Here is a 15,914-nt window from a genome sequence, read left to right as displayed (position 1 = left end):
TCACATCCTACAAGAATGAACTCGATTGAAGCTCTTGCTGCAATAACACCTTTCACCCTTTGCAGGCCAACTGTTTCCACAGTCAAAAATCTCAAGTCTTGTTTTCTGACAGGAAAAGATGGGACTTTCATCTCTGTATCAAACAGCCAAACAAAACCTAAACCTACATCTCAGACCAAACAGTCAATATTGACTTTGTTACCGAAGGATTTAACAATTATGCTTGCAACTGTCACTCATAAACAGTCTCCTGCTAATCTCCAAACAACAGTGACTGCGACAGCTATGACCAGAGTACAAACTACAACCTTTGCTACAAGAAAAGTTAGCTTGAAGGTCTTTGACTTTGACGTCTCTCAGTCGGCATTAACTGGGCTGTGTATGTCTTTCAATAAGAAACAGAAAGAAGCCCAATCAAAAATCACTGAGGGGAGGAATTCTGAAGGCAACAGGCCTGATGGCAAATTAATAGACTTACACAACATTCACAATCTGACACTTGGAGATGAGCAGGAAAGCGTTTTGAGTGGAGTTACTAAAAGCAAGGACAAAGACACACTTCAGTCCAACAGCAACCACAGCAGAGAAATTACAAAAATGTTTCTCAAAGATGATGAAATCCTGGAAAACAAAAGGGAGGAATTATTAAGATTAGATGATCCTGAAATTGAAAAACGAGCAGCAGAGATAAACCAAAGCACATACAGAGAGGCTGGAGAAATGAAATAGTTCATCACCAAGACAAGCAGAGAAGAGCATGTACTTCTGAGACATGACAAAAATACACAACATGGTGAAGTCAAGGATGAGAGAGGCGCCAAAAGAGAAGGTGTAACTAAAATAAATATGCAGAATTCAACCCTGGATACTTCTGGAAAGCAGAGACAATTTTTGGAGGAAAAAGGAGAAAAGGCTGGAAGTGGGGAGGACAGAAAATTTAACAAGGATATTGGGAAGGAGGATGTGACAAATGTTCCCCCTGAACCGGCAACAAATTGGAAAGAACTTAACGGAGACAAAGAGAGCATTGTTGAAAAGCTGTCTTCCTATCATGGTTTGATTAAAGAGTTGGACGGCTCTGAGCACAAGGGTATTCATCTGGGTGAAAATGCTTCACAAATAAGAGACCTAACAAATAAGTCATTTTCTTTTTAGGTGACAAGCAATTTCCAGCTGCCACACCCATCTGTAAGATCCCAGGCACCAGATCTAAGGGAAGAGTAGCTTCCAAAAGAAGACATTATGTTACCACTGAAGGAAACAAGTTCTCAAGAGTTTGAGGTTAAATTTCCTGCTGCTGCAGTGTCAAAAATATCTGGATTTATTTCTATGTTTACGCCACTTATTTCCCCAAGCAGGAGTGCTGCTAACACAGCTAAACAGCCTTCACTCACAACCCGATTTCAGAGAGCCAAGTCCCACTTTATTGTGAGCAGTTCTCTCAATATATCAATTATTCAGAGCAACACAGATCATAAGCATAAATTGAACTATTCTGTTCTGAGGGCCGAACCAGTTTTACATACAGCGAATGAGCAAGGGCATGCAGAATATGCTACGCCATCCATACACCAGCAGAGGTATGATGATTCATCTACAAAGATACCCACAGTCACAGTCTTGTCATTTAAACCCCGCATCTCTGTGGGCCCATTTCAGCCTCACCGAGGGCAGTCTGCTACTCAGAGGAGTCACTCCTCCTCCTCATGCCCTAACATAACTCCAGGCCAGACATGTCTCTCCAGGGTGTCAGAGCAGGCATCGCATCCAGACACTTTACATACTCCTGCTGTGGAAAACAAGCAAAGATTTCCACAGGCACGGACGTCGTCAGTGATCCCTGCAACAGGAATCAATCGTTTTTCTCCCGAAAGCATGTCACCGATGATGAAACTGAGGACGTTAAGTGGTGACAGGTTGACTGTAACCTACAGATTGCAGAAGCTAACTAGTTCACAGCTGGCCCACTTTGTCCCTGGATCCAAAAGCAGAGAGTCCTTGTTAGCGGCCACTGGTGAGACAAGTCAAAGAAAAAAGAAAGGGAATGTTATGTTCATGATGACCTCTGTTGTGAAACATTCAAATGGAGTCACAGGGGATCAACATACGACTGTCAGGAGTAAACATGTTGCTAATGACACTGATGAATTCAACTCCACTTCCCTTCAGACTAAGAATGAGACTAAACAGAATGACCTTTCTACTGCTGGTGGCAAAGATGAAGCAAACAATATAATTATGACTGCAAAGCATCATCATCGCTTTGAGTTAGAAAAAGCCATGCCTTACACTGTAATGGCTACAAATGGGAAATTTGGGCGCGACACAAATTATGCTGACACAATTGATCGAGTTGGCACCGCCACGATTTTCCAGACAGATAATCTTCCCGAAAGGCCTAAAATACAATCTGATGATGAGCCTAACTCATTGTTTGATGTTGAGCATCGCTTGGCAAAGACGAATATAAGGCACGACAGCCAGTCTCTGTCACAGCAGAGTGAGAGTAACAAGTCAGACATGATTACAAATATGAATTCAAGCACTGACCGTGCAATCCGCAAAATAACACACCAGACTTTTGACCAAGCAAGACACATTATTTCTCAATTTCATATAAACGCAAATAAAACCGCTGACTTTGTCTCTCTCACAGAGACTCCCGCTGAGTTCAGAGGTTTTAAATCTCTGCTGGCCGCGAGTGGGACTCTGCCAGACAGTAAGAAGTCAACTCAGAAGGCAGCTGAGCACAGATCTCGACCCTACGCTCATACCAATCCTTTGACTCAGAGAGAGCTTCCCATAACTCACACTTTTGACAAGCTCACCCCCGCTGTTTCGAGAATAAAAACAATGGAAACACATAGTGTGCAGGAGCAGCCAGAGGAGGAGATTCTTGTACGAGCTGCCGAACAAGGCCAGCATGCCCTGCTTTCTATGACTGCATTATCACATGTTATTAATATAGCAGAGTCTGACTTTTCAGAGATGGCCCACAGAGCCAAAGAGTCATATGTCCAAACACCTGCAGCTTCTGAACAAATGAGCTATTTATCACTTTAAGGTATTAAATCAGTTCCTCTTCCTGTGAATATTTATGGAGAGCACTCACAAGATTGGGTAGAAAAACATAAGAAGCACATGTTGCCTAAAAGAACTTCAATAAGCCAACCAGTCGTTGGACATGTGACAGATTTTGTACCTCATGCAGAGATCCCACCCACAGAGTTTGTTAATAAAATCAGTTGTAGCAGTAATGGCTGTACAAAGTCTGATGAAACTACTGAGGCAGTCGTGATTGATCCTACAAAGGAAATCTTCAAAACTCGATTCCCAGAAAAAAATAATTTCCGGGCCCAAAATGCTAATAAAACAAAGTCCGGAAGCAACTGGAGCTTTCATCGCTCTGTACCTAGAAAATCAAGTGGAAAATCAAAAAAAGTGTTGCATTTATAGTCACCAGTAAATGGGAACAGGACTACACCAGTGATGACACAGTGTCAACAAAGGCCAAAAGTACATCAGATGAAACTGTTCATTTGGAAAACAAAGACACACCTCAGTGGACTCGGTTTGTGACGAAAACAACACAAAGATGCTTTCAGAATACCTTTGGAGTTATTGCAACAGAGGGCACACTGTCTGAGTCTGGAGCAGCTGCTGTGGAAACCACAATAAAGTCCACTGAGAAGACGCTGCCTGTTGAAGGAAACACCAAAACACAATTAGACAGAAGAGCAGGCAGAGCCAGGATGCTGGCAGAACAAAATGTCAGTAGGTCACCGCGTGCCCATGCTAAGGACGAGACGGCAAGCCCAGAGTCTGGGAGCAGGCTGTTAGTGTCAGAGCCGCAGACTAAATCAGAGCTCCCAAGGCTGAACCAAAGGAGAAGGACATCACCTCATCAGTATGTCTCTGGGTAATGTTATTACGTCTTCTATCATTTCTATTATTAACCTGGTAACAGATTAAAGAAAGGTAGAGGGGCATTTTATACTAAGTATGCCAGATATTCTAACGCAGCCCACTGATTCATTGAATTTCATTTACAGCTGCATCTGTAGAAATTACAGTATTGTCCAAAAAATTACTTATTATAGTAATTTTAAAAGCAAGGTGTGAATTAAAATGTACACAGTAACACATTTTACATGTTCATCTTTATTTTGATTATTAATAATTGCTCATTTAAAAATGTTTCTCACATAGCTCAAATATAAAATTGAACAAAATTCTTTTTACAAAAAAAAAGGCTTCTCAAAAAGTATTTTTGATGCACTGTTCAGCAGTGGACCAACGTCACCAGATGACATAGCGTCCCATCACTTCATCTCCATTATTTCTCCATAGTCTGAGACTTTACTTTCCAAATCCAAGGCAACATTTACTTTTACTTGAAATGAGGACCACACTGACCAGATTAATTCTGTCACAATAGTTTTAAGGCTGAGGTTACTGTGTTGCGCTTTCATCTTATTATGTCATGATTTTACCAACTACTAAACGTTCAATGAATGTGCCTGGATACAAAGGTCCATTAGCTATGGGCTTGTTTTGTGGTTTACCATGCTTGTGGAGGGAGTCAGTGAGTCAGGAGAACTGTCAAGCAAGCACTCTTCCCCATGATATGGCTATAACACAATATTCCTGCATTAAGAAAAACAAAACATTCTGGATTCTCTTTAACTGTAAGCCAAAATTACTAAGATTAAGAGAAATAAGTACAATATTTACAATTTTTAAATTGTCTACCAACCGGTCTACATGTGTTTTGTGGACTTGGAGAAGGCATTCGACCGTGTCCCTTGGGGAGTCCTGTGGGGGTCCTCCGGGAGTATGGGGTACGGGGCCCTTTGATGTGGGCTGTCAGGTCCCTGTATGACCGATGTCAGAGTCTGGTCTGCATTCCCGGCAGTAAGTCGGGCTAATTTCCGATGAGAGTTGGACTCCGCCAGGGCTGCCCTTTGTCACCGATTCTGTTCATTACTTTTATGGACAGAATTTCTAGGCGCAGCCAAGGTGTTGAGGGGATCCGTTTTGGTGGCCTTAGGATAGCATCTCTGCTTTTTGCGGATGATGTGATCCTATTGGCTTCATCAGGTCGTGATCTGCAGCTCTCGCTGGAGCGGTTCGCAGCCGAGTGTGAAGCGGCCTGGATGAGGATCAGTGCCTCCAAATCCGAGGCCATGGTCTTGAGCCGGAAAAGGGTAGAGTGCCTTCTCCGGGTCAGGGGGGCGGGGGGTCGTCCTGCCCCAAGTGGAGGAGTTTAAGTATCTCGGGATTTTGTTCACGAATGGGGGAAGAAGGGAGTGGGAGATCGACAGGCGGATTGGTGCAGCATCTGCTGTGAAGCGGGCACTGTGCCGGTCTGTCGTGGTGAAGAGAGAGCTGAGCCAAAAAGCAAAGCTCTCGATTTACCGGTCGATCTACGTTCCCACCCTCATCTATAGTCATGAGCTTTGGGTCATGACGGAAAGAACGAGATTGCGGATACAAGCGGCAGAAATGGGTTTTCTCCGTAGGGTGGCTGGACTCTCCCTTAGAGATAGGGTGAGAAGTTCAGTCATCCGGGAGGGACTCAGAGTAGAGCTGCTGCTCCTTCACGTCGAGAGGAGCCAGTTGAGGTGGCTCGGGCATCTGGTCAGGATGCCTCCTGGACGCCTCCCTGGTGAGGTGTTCGGGGGAAGCCCACCGGGAGGAGGCCCCGGGGAAGACCCAGGAGACGCTGGAGGGACTATGTCTCTCGGCTGGCCTGGGAACTCCTTGGGATTCCCCCTGAGGAGTTGGAACAAGTGGCAAGGGAGAGGGAAGTCTGGGCCTCCCTTCTGAAAATGCCACCCCCACGACCCGACCCCGGATAAAGCGGAAGAAGATGGATGGATGGATGGATGGATGGAAATTGAAAATTGAACTACTTAATTAAACACATTTTTAGTTACTTAATAATTTTTTTTTATTGAACCTTCACTTAAAAATGCAAAATTTTACTGTAGTTTTATTTATTTTTTCGATGATTTTAACAAACTGCTGCTAAATTCAGCAGGTGGAAAATTCTGCCGTTATTGTATCAAATATCTCTGAATACAGACACAAGTCCATCACAGATGTTTTCATTTCCTCTGTGAGCATCTCTGTGAAAGTAAAAAAATGAAACAAAATAAAACAGCTCTCTGTGGATCCTCCCTAGGTTTACCTTGAGGGGTTGAAATATTTGAACTTTTGAAATGGATTTTGGTCAGACTGCACTGAGTGCTTGGTAAACATTTGGAACAGAGCTGAGCTGTTGACTATTCTATAAATTACTATCATAAATCATTTTAACCACTGAATGCAAAGTGACAAAGTAAATGCATTTACCTTAGATGTTCCCACTCCTCTCTCAACCGTACAGTGACTAATTGATACAACCAACTACAAATAATAAATAAAATCTATTTAAAGGGAATTACAAATTAAATACTGATGCAAAATGGCGTAGATAATCTTATATGGATTCTGCATTTAGTTTTTAATGATTTCAGCATCAATTGTTTTCATTTGTTTATTAAACAGCGACTCTGTTTTTGTCTGAAACAAACTTCCTGCTGACACAATCCTAATGACAATGCATTATCCATCTTTTATTTATTCTCTGCTCACTTATTCTTTTATCTTCTGGTACATCTCTCAAGGGCAAACACAAGAATGCAGTCAATAAGACAGGTAATTTCTGTGTTGAAATAACTGGCACGCCACAGGAAACTCTGCTGGAGCTTCACAACAAATGTTATATAAGAGAGTAGAAACCGTGCTGTGAAATTGTGTACATCAAAGTATTTCAGCATCTGCCATGTACTAGTGCATCTCAAAAAATTTGAACACTGTATAAAAGTGTAATAATTCTTGCCATTCATCTCAGAAATCGAAACAGTCATTTTTATAAGGATTCATTGGACATTATGACATTTTGTTCTTATTTCTCACAAGTAGTTGTTGTCTGTCTGGTCATTGTTTAATTATGATGATGGAAAAAAAACAACTGCTAAATATTATTAGTGTTAGCATGTTAGCTTAATGACATCGCAATTTGGGTTAAAGTACCAGAGTCTGTGGTTTATGTAGAAGGCTGCCAGCAGGCTGTTGGTTGTTTCTTTCTGCAAAGAGGCTTTTTTGTGGTTACAGCAGCAACAAATTTTAAATTCATACACTTCAAGATTACCATTAGTCCTATAAGGGCGTCTATGGTGATGGATTGTATGATGCTTTATCTGTAAAGTCAAATTTTGCTGTTTGAAAGGGAATATGGCAAGATATAATTATGAAAAAGGTGAGAATAAATGAAATAGTTTTGAAGATTTCACATAAATATCACTTAAAATAGACAATAAATCCCATTACAAATCGCGAACAATAATGAAATATTGATCTACTACTAGTGTGACAGAAATTTCAGATGACATCTGTGGCAGTGGAAACTACACCGCAGAAATGAGGCTGAAGATGGGAACAAGTGTGGAGCCTGGTGATGTGGTGCCAACCCGAGGGAACCTCAGAGTGATTATCAATCTGAAGACAAACAACAGTCAGATAAACCTTGGCGTCACCGTCTGTTGCCTGTCACCAACACGTCAGCTGGACTTCAACAACTCTACCTGCTGCTTTTTTTTTAGGTAAACTGGAATGAGTCAAAAATGGCAGATGAAAAGATTTTGTGTTGGGTTTTTCTGTGACCTGAAAAGCTCATTGAAAGTAAAGTTAAACTGCAACATTTTAGGCAAAAATTGTGTGTGTGTGTGTGTGTGTGTGTGTATATATATATATATATATATATAGATATATATATATATATCTATATATATATATATATATATATATGAACTAGACATAGGTGGTTTGATTTTCGTTGGTTATTAGAACACGAGAAATTTTGCTTATTTACAAAAGAAGTAATATTTCATAAAGGTAAATCACTTAAGAAAACATCAACAACATATTTTAATAGCTAAATATTTTTAATAAACATGAGCAGCTTGATGTTGTCTCGTGCCAGCATGGAAAAAGAGATAGAAATGTATTGCTATCCTGGAGACTCAGACACATTGTCGTTTAAATGCACAAACTAGTGTGTCAACGTGCCAATAAACAAAGGGTTCATATTTGTTTAAACAAGAAAACAACAGCTTTACAAAATTTTCTCTTGGAAAAGTAATTTTGATCTTTCATTTTAGGGTTACTCTTAAGTACTGATTAAGCCACTTAATTAGTAGTTAAGAGTAACCCTTAAGTTACTCTTAAGGGTTAAGAGTAACTCTTGGATTGTAAGAACTTGAGTTGGATTGTAAGAAATCCAACGCAAGTATAAGATTCAATAATGTTTTCCAGTATTACTATTAGTATCCTTAGTAAATGTGATTATACCAATGTCAAAGCATTATAACTCTAACGCTGACCTTTGCCTGATATGATTTGTTTCTATTAAGCTTTCACCTCTCACCAATATTAAATATTGATCATTTTTTGCACTCTATTGCCGCCTTCATGTCTGCTAATCAGTGCGGCTTTGGCTTCTGGAGACGACAGAGCCTTCGTTTGATTTCAAGAGGAATGTCTCAACCAAGTTTATAAAATCCATTTGTGCTTCTCTCTCAGACCAGGAGAGGATCATGCTGCTGCCCAGCACCTTGTCAACCAGTGCCAGTTTTACCATCAGTCTCTTCCAAATGATTAATTACTCAGTGGTGTACCTACACTGTGATCTCAGTGTCTGTCTGAGGAACCACTCTGACTGTGAAAGGGTAAGATTGCAGTGGGTTCACAGAGCACTGCGGTGCAATGAATGTAGGGGAATGAAAGAATGAGCTGAGAGTGATTTAAATGTAACAGGCTAAAGTGTGGCGCTATGAAGCGTGGAGAATGGCAGATGGAGAATGAACTGGCTTTGGGGAATAAATAAGAAAGAGAGAAAGGAGGGGAGACAAAGGTGGGTTGATATGTGCTAAAATACGCAAAGTTGAATTGCTTTTTGTAAATCAAAAATGAAATAAAATATGTAGTTAGTATAAAGAAATCTTGTCATAGCAATTCTCTGGAAGCTGATTTTCAAAACGTTTAGCAGAGTCTAATGTTAACATTCTGACTGACACCCAAGGACTCAGTCTAAAACATGACATTAAGATGAAAGAGCGCTTTGCAAAGTAACAAAAACACTTTTTTTATGAGTAGCAAAAGATGCGGATGCTTTGATACCAACTTCTATAACTCAGTGTTGTTGCAGTGACTCGTCTGATTTAATAGAAAACTGTGAATCATCTGACAAGCACGTCTTTCAGCCTGAATGTGAAGCCGGGTGAAAAACTCTGGAGACTCATTCAGAGGTCTATTTTTAAAGAGCACTTCTAAAGATCTCAGAACAGCCAAGTCTTGAATACTGCTATGGTCTCAGTGTGAATTTGATGGTTAGTTATTTATTTTTCTGGTTTGAATAGCTGTTTAAATCACTTTCACTCTTTTTCACATTGAGACATTCTTAAAAACACACACAAAATTTCCAGATGCATTAAATCTGAATACATGCAAAAAAAAAATTTATTTATTTTTCTTTGATTTGCATACACATAATTCTACAAGTGCATGTCTGAACATCCACGCAAGCCAGAGTCCCCCTTTAAGGCCATTTTCTATGGGCTTTTTCCATCCACTTGGTTATCTAAAGTCATGTACATAGCTGAGTTTTTTACCTGTGTGGATTGGACTTTGCCATTTATCTCCAATCTTGTGTGGGTTATTTATCAACAGGATCTCAAGGGATAGTTCTGAGGGGATGGAATCTGTTCCGGAATCCTGAGGGTCTCATTTTACTTTTTTTGCAGATGATCTGGCTCCATTATTGTCTTTAAGCATGATGTTAGCTGAGTTGCAGTCTAGTGTGAAGCAGCAAACATTAGTCAGCTCCTCTTCTCAAGAGGGAAAAAAGGTGGACTGCTCTCTCTGGGGTTTAGTATCTTCCTCAAGTAGAGCAGTGCCAAGTTTCCTCTTGTGTCATTCAATGAAAGATGGAGCACAAAATGTGTAGATAGATGAAATGCTCTGTGCATTTTTAATGATTTGGGATACCCCAGAATTATGTGTGAGAAGTAGAGAGAGAGAGATGTGTTTCTGTCCTAAACCTGTTTTCCTTTAAGTCCCCCTGAGATAAATAAACAAACAGATTGATAAAGAAAACATGGACAATTTTATATATGTGAATAAGCCTATCGTCTACTGGAATATTTAGCTGTGTACTGCTGTAAGAACTGATATGTGAGCACAGCTGGACTTGATAAAGTCCAGCTTGATAAAGTCCAGACTTGATAAAGCAAAAATTTAGAGACTTTCTTATTTTGGTTCTGAAATCATAAGAAGATCAAAAACCTATTTGTGGAAAACAAGTAAACAAAATAAGTTAGATTTTTGACTTTTGTACAACAGAGTATTGTGCAGAGGGTACAAAATCTAAGAGTACAAATGAGTATATAATTTAAACCAAAAAAAGGTCATTCCCGAAGCAGACTCTGTTCGCATTCTGGCCTCAGGCCTGTGATCCTACTCAGGCTGTGCCAAAAAATGCCAGATTTTATTCTTTTCATAAAGTCCCAAAGTCTTACCTCACCTCAAAAAAGATAAGACACAACGAGTCAGGGATACATTTCTAAAATGAACAGAGTAAAACAAACAATACATTCTTAGAAATTATACAGAGCGAAACTGGCATATCAAAGTAAAACATTCAAGGTATGTTTTCTTTCAATCTTGTTGTTAATTTTAGTTTTTGTTCAATATCTATTTTTATTTCTGTCATTTTCTGTGTGAATAGATCACTTGCATTTCTCAGACACAAACATCCTCACAGCACTTTTATACATGTCACTTTAAAAAAAAAAATTACTTGTTGCATTGACAGTGTCACGCCAAGAGCCCTGCGTGTTTTTTTCATGTTTAGCAGTCAGTTTTAAATGTGTGCATTTTTGTTTCTTACTACCTTATACAGCGGTTTATGTTCACATCATAAAACAAATTTTATGAAACAAAGATAACTTGATCTTTTGTTTATTAAAGTGAAATATCTATCCACACCAGCCTGCGACTGCGTAAAAAGATAATTGCTTAATCTTTGATTAACTACATTCTTTGTGATTAAGCAAAAGTCCAGGCAGAATGCTAGAATCAAGTAAACATTTAAACTGCTTCTGTCTGACAACATGAAAGATTGTAAAATATCTCAAAAAGCAAAAATAACACATTTTACAGTACTAGTAGAGGTGGAAGGTGGGTCCTTCCACATATGGTATACACAGACATAACATATGAGAACTTACGGTTGCTGGAACTGTACCACTTTCTTTTCTACAGAAAGTCTGATCATCAGCAAACTTGAGGTGAAGGTTATTTGGGAAATGATGCAAAACGCACCAACAACCTGCAGGTGTGAACAAAGAAAGATATTCACATTCCTTTTTATTTTTACATTGTTTCTTTAAAATTGTGTGTTCCTATTGATTCTTTTTAATAAAATAACCCTTCTATTTATAATTTCACAACATGATTAAAAGAAAGCACCACTTTGAAAGGTGAACTCTTTTTTCCATGCTGTCTATCAAATAGAGGCTTCAACAAATACCCTACTGAAATGTTTTAAAATATACACTGATAAATATTTACATAGATTGTTATTGCATTTCTTCTGTAATTGGCAGTCAATACAACCTTCCTTCTTCATGGGTTCCAGCTACTCTAACATATCTCCTACTCTTATATATGTTTTTTTATTCTTTCTGCAGCAATGCCTTCAGCAGCGGAGTGTGTTTCCTTCTGAAGGTGCAGACACTGTCACGGTCAATCTTCGAAATTGCATATCTTTTGGGCCGGTGTTGAAACAAGCAAAAAATTCAACCTTCCCCCTGGAGATAGGTAATTATTAGCTGAGTGCAAAAAACCCAAAAACCAATAAACAACAACAACAAAAAAGACAATCAATCTGAGATAACACAGCATAGACTGGAGATGCTCCAGGACGGGAAATGAGAGATGACTATGCCATTTGTCAACAAGAGTGTTAAGAATGGAGCCATATTGTTAAGTGGCTCTGTGTGTCGAAATATATACTGTGTATTTGGCCCTTTATGAGCTCACCAAGAAATACTTTTTGTTTATTTTTCTGTGGGATTTTTCAGATCCATCACAACTGGATCTGGTTTTGGTCTTTGTCAGCCTGGTGGTTGGCTTCTCCCTCATCTCTTTGTTGCTGCTGCTGGTGTGGCTAGCCTACCATCGGCAGGCCATCTGGCTTCTCCACTCTGCAGCTCCGTCTCAAGCCTGTTGCGGCTGCCTACGCCTGGGAGGCGACTTATCTCACCGTGACCAAGGAGGAACCGCTGCCAATTATGTTGATCAAGTCCCCCCCCCCAAAATAGCTGCAAACAATTACATTAGTCAACAGACAGAGGGGCAGTCAATCATATTAGGTGCAGAGCAGAAGCGGCCGGTCTCACCGCCCGGCGTAGGACAGAATACACAATGAGGTGCAATCCAATTCACACCTCCTCGCACAGGTGACACAGCTGTTGCAGTCAAATTTCACACTTAACCATGAAAAGTCTATTATCATCTGCTGAAAGTAAACACCAGCCCTAAATAGAAAAGCTGCTCTGATCCCTTCTCTCACTGGGTGGAAATCAATAGGCCTGCCTATAACACTTGGATGAATGGATAACTTAGAAATAATAGTTTGATATGATGTATGCATTTGTGGTTTAAAGTTGTTATTGAGTTTCTTTGACAAATCATTATGGGAAAATGTCACTTTCAGCTTCGCTGTTACTGCAATGCTTCAGTAGTGTTTGCTTTGCAACATAATACATAATGTTATGTCACAATATGTAATACAGTAAGTGATGTGGATGGCTTGTGTTGATTGTGTACACTTGCAACAAGTAACCAGGTCCTTAATCCGAATCCTTAAAACTAACATTTAAAATATTATGGTTTGAAATAATCTTTTTTTAGTGATGTTTATTTTCATTTTTTGGTATTTTTATGTTTCAGCAGTTCTTGTACCAATGAAGGGCTAGAAAAGCTTTTCATTAGTGCACCTAACCACAACCACCCACCAGGCAGAAACGCAAAAGTAAAGCCTGTCCTGAAAAGAAAAGAAAAGAAAAATAAATAAATGACAGTTAATGTAAAGAGCAATCAGGAACTAATCATACTGATTAGAAAGACAGATGGATAATATATTTTTCATTATCACAAGAACAATAAAGGGTGTTTGAAAATCTCAAAGATTACCAAATCACAAATTTGCAGTCCAAAAAACTAAACAAATGCAAAACCAGAAAAACTAAACTGCTTAAGCCAATAAGCTGGACATGTGGATATGAGACACAGAAATGCAAAACTCCTGCCATACCCCAAGTTGTGGCACCCTGGGCAGAGAGCCCTACCAAAATTAGCACTGGAACTCAGAACCTCGATCAAGTCATTCCAATAAATTAATATGCTTAGATTTAAGCTGTTTCACTCTAGTTCAGGATCATGCGACCAGCATCTCCATCCCTGCTGAAGGAGAGTAATCCCACTATAGGGATGTTAGGTTTAGGGTTATGCACAATGCTATTTTAATTTTTTTTTTTTTTACGACACATAGCATTTTAAATGTAGGACAAAGAGTTCTACATTCAAACTCAGAGAACCTTCTTCCGCATGTTTGCTGTGTCTTCTACTAGTTATGTGGCTTGTTGGAAACTACAAATGCAACATTTTATGACTCTTTAAACAAGGCATTTCATCATATTGCTCTTCCATAACAACCCAATGTGTGGTTTACAATGTATAAAGATTTTCCTGCCTGAATTACGGATTTCTGTCGCTTCTCCAGAGTTACAATTGAGCATTTGGCTGCTTTTCAAATCAATTCTCCATCTTGTTCAGTTCAGGTGGAGGACCAGATCTCAGGTATACTTGTGTTTATACTTGTAACATACTATTTTTTATGTTCAGATAATGGATTGGATTGTGGGGGCTGCAATTTCCTGCATAGAGTTAGCATGTTCTCCATGTGCATGCATGGATTCTTTCCGGGTACTCCGTCCTCTTCCCACTCATTGTGTTGCCCCATGATGAACTGCTGACCTGTCCAGGGTGTACCTCGCCTGGTCTTAATGATGCTGTGTGTTCATTAATGTTTGAGGCTTTCACCAAGGGGGGATCTACAGTATTTACTACTTGTGTCATTTTTAGTGGTTTTGCGGTAAAACCAAAATGTAGACTGGAGTTGCAAATGAATATAAACAAACAGAAAACTTACAAAAAACAGGAGCAAGTTTGAGTTATGAGTATAGATTATTTATTTCTGTCGTAACAGAAAGAACCAGTGAAGAACAAAGCAAGCCAGGAAAACTTTTATATAAAGAGGAGGGAGTGGAAATGACAAAAGAACCAGGACAAGCTACTACAGGCAAATAGATGTAGGTGGGGAAGGAGCTGATAGGGACAAATAAGGAAATGATCAACAGCTGGGGCGGGGCGCAGACTGGTAGGCTGAGGTGAGGTGAAAAACAAACTGAAGCGAAGGGCATGGAAGTGAAAAGAATACCTGAATCACACATAGAAATAAATACCAATCTAATTAACCATATCTAAACACAAACAATGAGAATACCTGAACAAGTACAAAAATGGCAAGATGTTGAAAAACAGTAAAGAAACAATCAAATCAGGTAATAACAAATTAGGGGTCATGAAGGCACACAGTAGTCCATGAATTTATCTGGGAATATTTGAGGGAAGGGGGTTGAATACAAAAGCCCCTCAAATTGTGATTATCTATATGCTGAATAGGATTTTTCCATTCTGACTGAATGTAAATCACACAGCAGCTTCATTGACTGCATTTTACTGTTTTTCCTAGCAAAGATTTATTTTTTTTAAATATGTCATGCTGTTGAGAGTTACAACAAAGCCAACAAGCCCTAAAGTCCTAGTCACGTTACACACTTATACACATAAAACACAAAACTCATTGCCCTTTTAACATTTCTCTTCATTTGGTTATGTTTGCCAACATCTACGCTCTGAGCATATGGACCGGAGAGTCTCGAGTTAAACTATTAGAGGACATGAGGGGCGATGGAAAAAGCCTTTAGCTCTACCCAGTCAGCTTAGCTAGTGTGGTGGAGCCTGCTAATGCGATTGGCTGACCCTGCTAGATGTGGCTTCCATCAATGAAGACAGACTTCTCCCCTCAGGTAGCCTATCAGAAATCTGATCACGACTGCCTGGTCTTCATTGGAACATCAATCCATGGGTCTGTCCTAAATAATAGTGGGCGTTAGTGAAGCATGAAACTATGGCTGTCAGAGAATGTTAAATTCATCTTTCACCCCCCAACCGCATGCATAAGGCGAGTTGAAAGGTTTTGTGTTTAAGAGTTGTCAAGAAAATCCGAGCTCATCCCACTTCCCCATGCTGGAGATTTAAGTTTAACAGTAATAATAAATAAAGTTATCTTTAAAATGAATCACTCAAGTGACATCAAGGCCCAACAGTAGACTTAAGTGCCAATAAAATAAATCTGGTTGTGTGTGTTGTTTTTGTCTCATGCAAACTTTGCTTTAATTCTACTTTTTTCTATCTAATCATAAGAAATCATAGTCAGTCAGAGAGAGTCATTAAACAGGAAAAGCAGGTTTCCTGGAAAAAGAGGAAGTAAGTTTCCAGCCTGCAGATTTATAAAAATAGCTGAGACTATTCCTTATGTTAAAGCATGAAAGTTTTAAAGAATGAAATCTAAACATTTGAGTAATTTGATAAGATTCAAAGTAAAATACTTATATTAATATTGGTTTACTTGTAATAATATTTACACGTACATTTGTGAGAACACTTACAAGAAAAACAAG

The 15,914-nt window shown here is 39.4% G+C and overlaps 1 protein-coding gene across 3 annotated transcripts; it reads left to right on the top strand.

Moving 5' to 3' along the window:
- Positions 1–230: 230 nt before the first annotated feature.
- LOC116737259 (uncharacterized) lies at positions 231–12,915 on the top strand. Of its 3 annotated transcripts, XR_004342761.1 has the most exons (5): positions 231–3,919; positions 7,416–7,649; positions 8,629–8,774; positions 11,796–11,925; positions 12,189–12,915. XR_004342761.1 is itself a non-coding variant. In XM_032590308.1 (4 exons), the coding sequence occupies exons 2-4, from the start codon at positions 8,643–8,645 to the stop codon at positions 12,533–12,535; spliced, it is 609 nt and encodes a 202-aa protein (XP_032446199.1). In that variant the 5' UTR covers positions 5,979–7,649; positions 8,629–8,642; the 3' UTR covers positions 12,536–12,915. The 3 variants fall into 3 exon arrangements, 1 of the variants encoding a protein (XP_032446199.1); XR_004342762.1 differs by lacking the exon at positions 8,629–8,774; XM_032590308.1 differs by lacking the exon at positions 231–3,919 and having other exon boundaries at positions 5,979–7,649.
- Positions 12,916–15,914: the final 2,999 nt, after the last annotated feature.

This window comes from Xiphophorus hellerii, chromosome 18, assembly GCF_003331165.1.
Source record: "Xiphophorus hellerii strain 12219 chromosome 18, Xiphophorus_hellerii-4.1, whole genome shotgun sequence".
NCBI lineage: Eukaryota > Metazoa > Chordata > Actinopteri > Cyprinodontiformes > Poeciliidae > Xiphophorus > Xiphophorus hellerii.
This window is presented reverse-complemented; position numbering and strand designations above follow the sequence as displayed.

What these genes read in the sequence shown, in the direction of transcription:
- LOC116737259 (XM_032590308.1), top strand. Translation starts at nt 8,643, where the DNA reads ATGCTGCTGCCCAGCACCTTGTCAACCAGTGCCAGTTTTACCATCAGT. An exon ending in ACCACTCTGACTGTGAAAGG is followed by an intron (nt 8,775 to 11,795) that starts GTAAGATTGCAG and finishes TTCTTTCTGCAG; the next exon opens with CAATGCCTTCAGCAGCGGAG. An exon ending in AACCTTCCCCCTGGAGATAG is followed by an intron (nt 11,926 to 12,188) that starts GTAATTATTAGC and finishes GGGATTTTTCAG; the next exon opens with ATCCATCACAACTGGATCTG.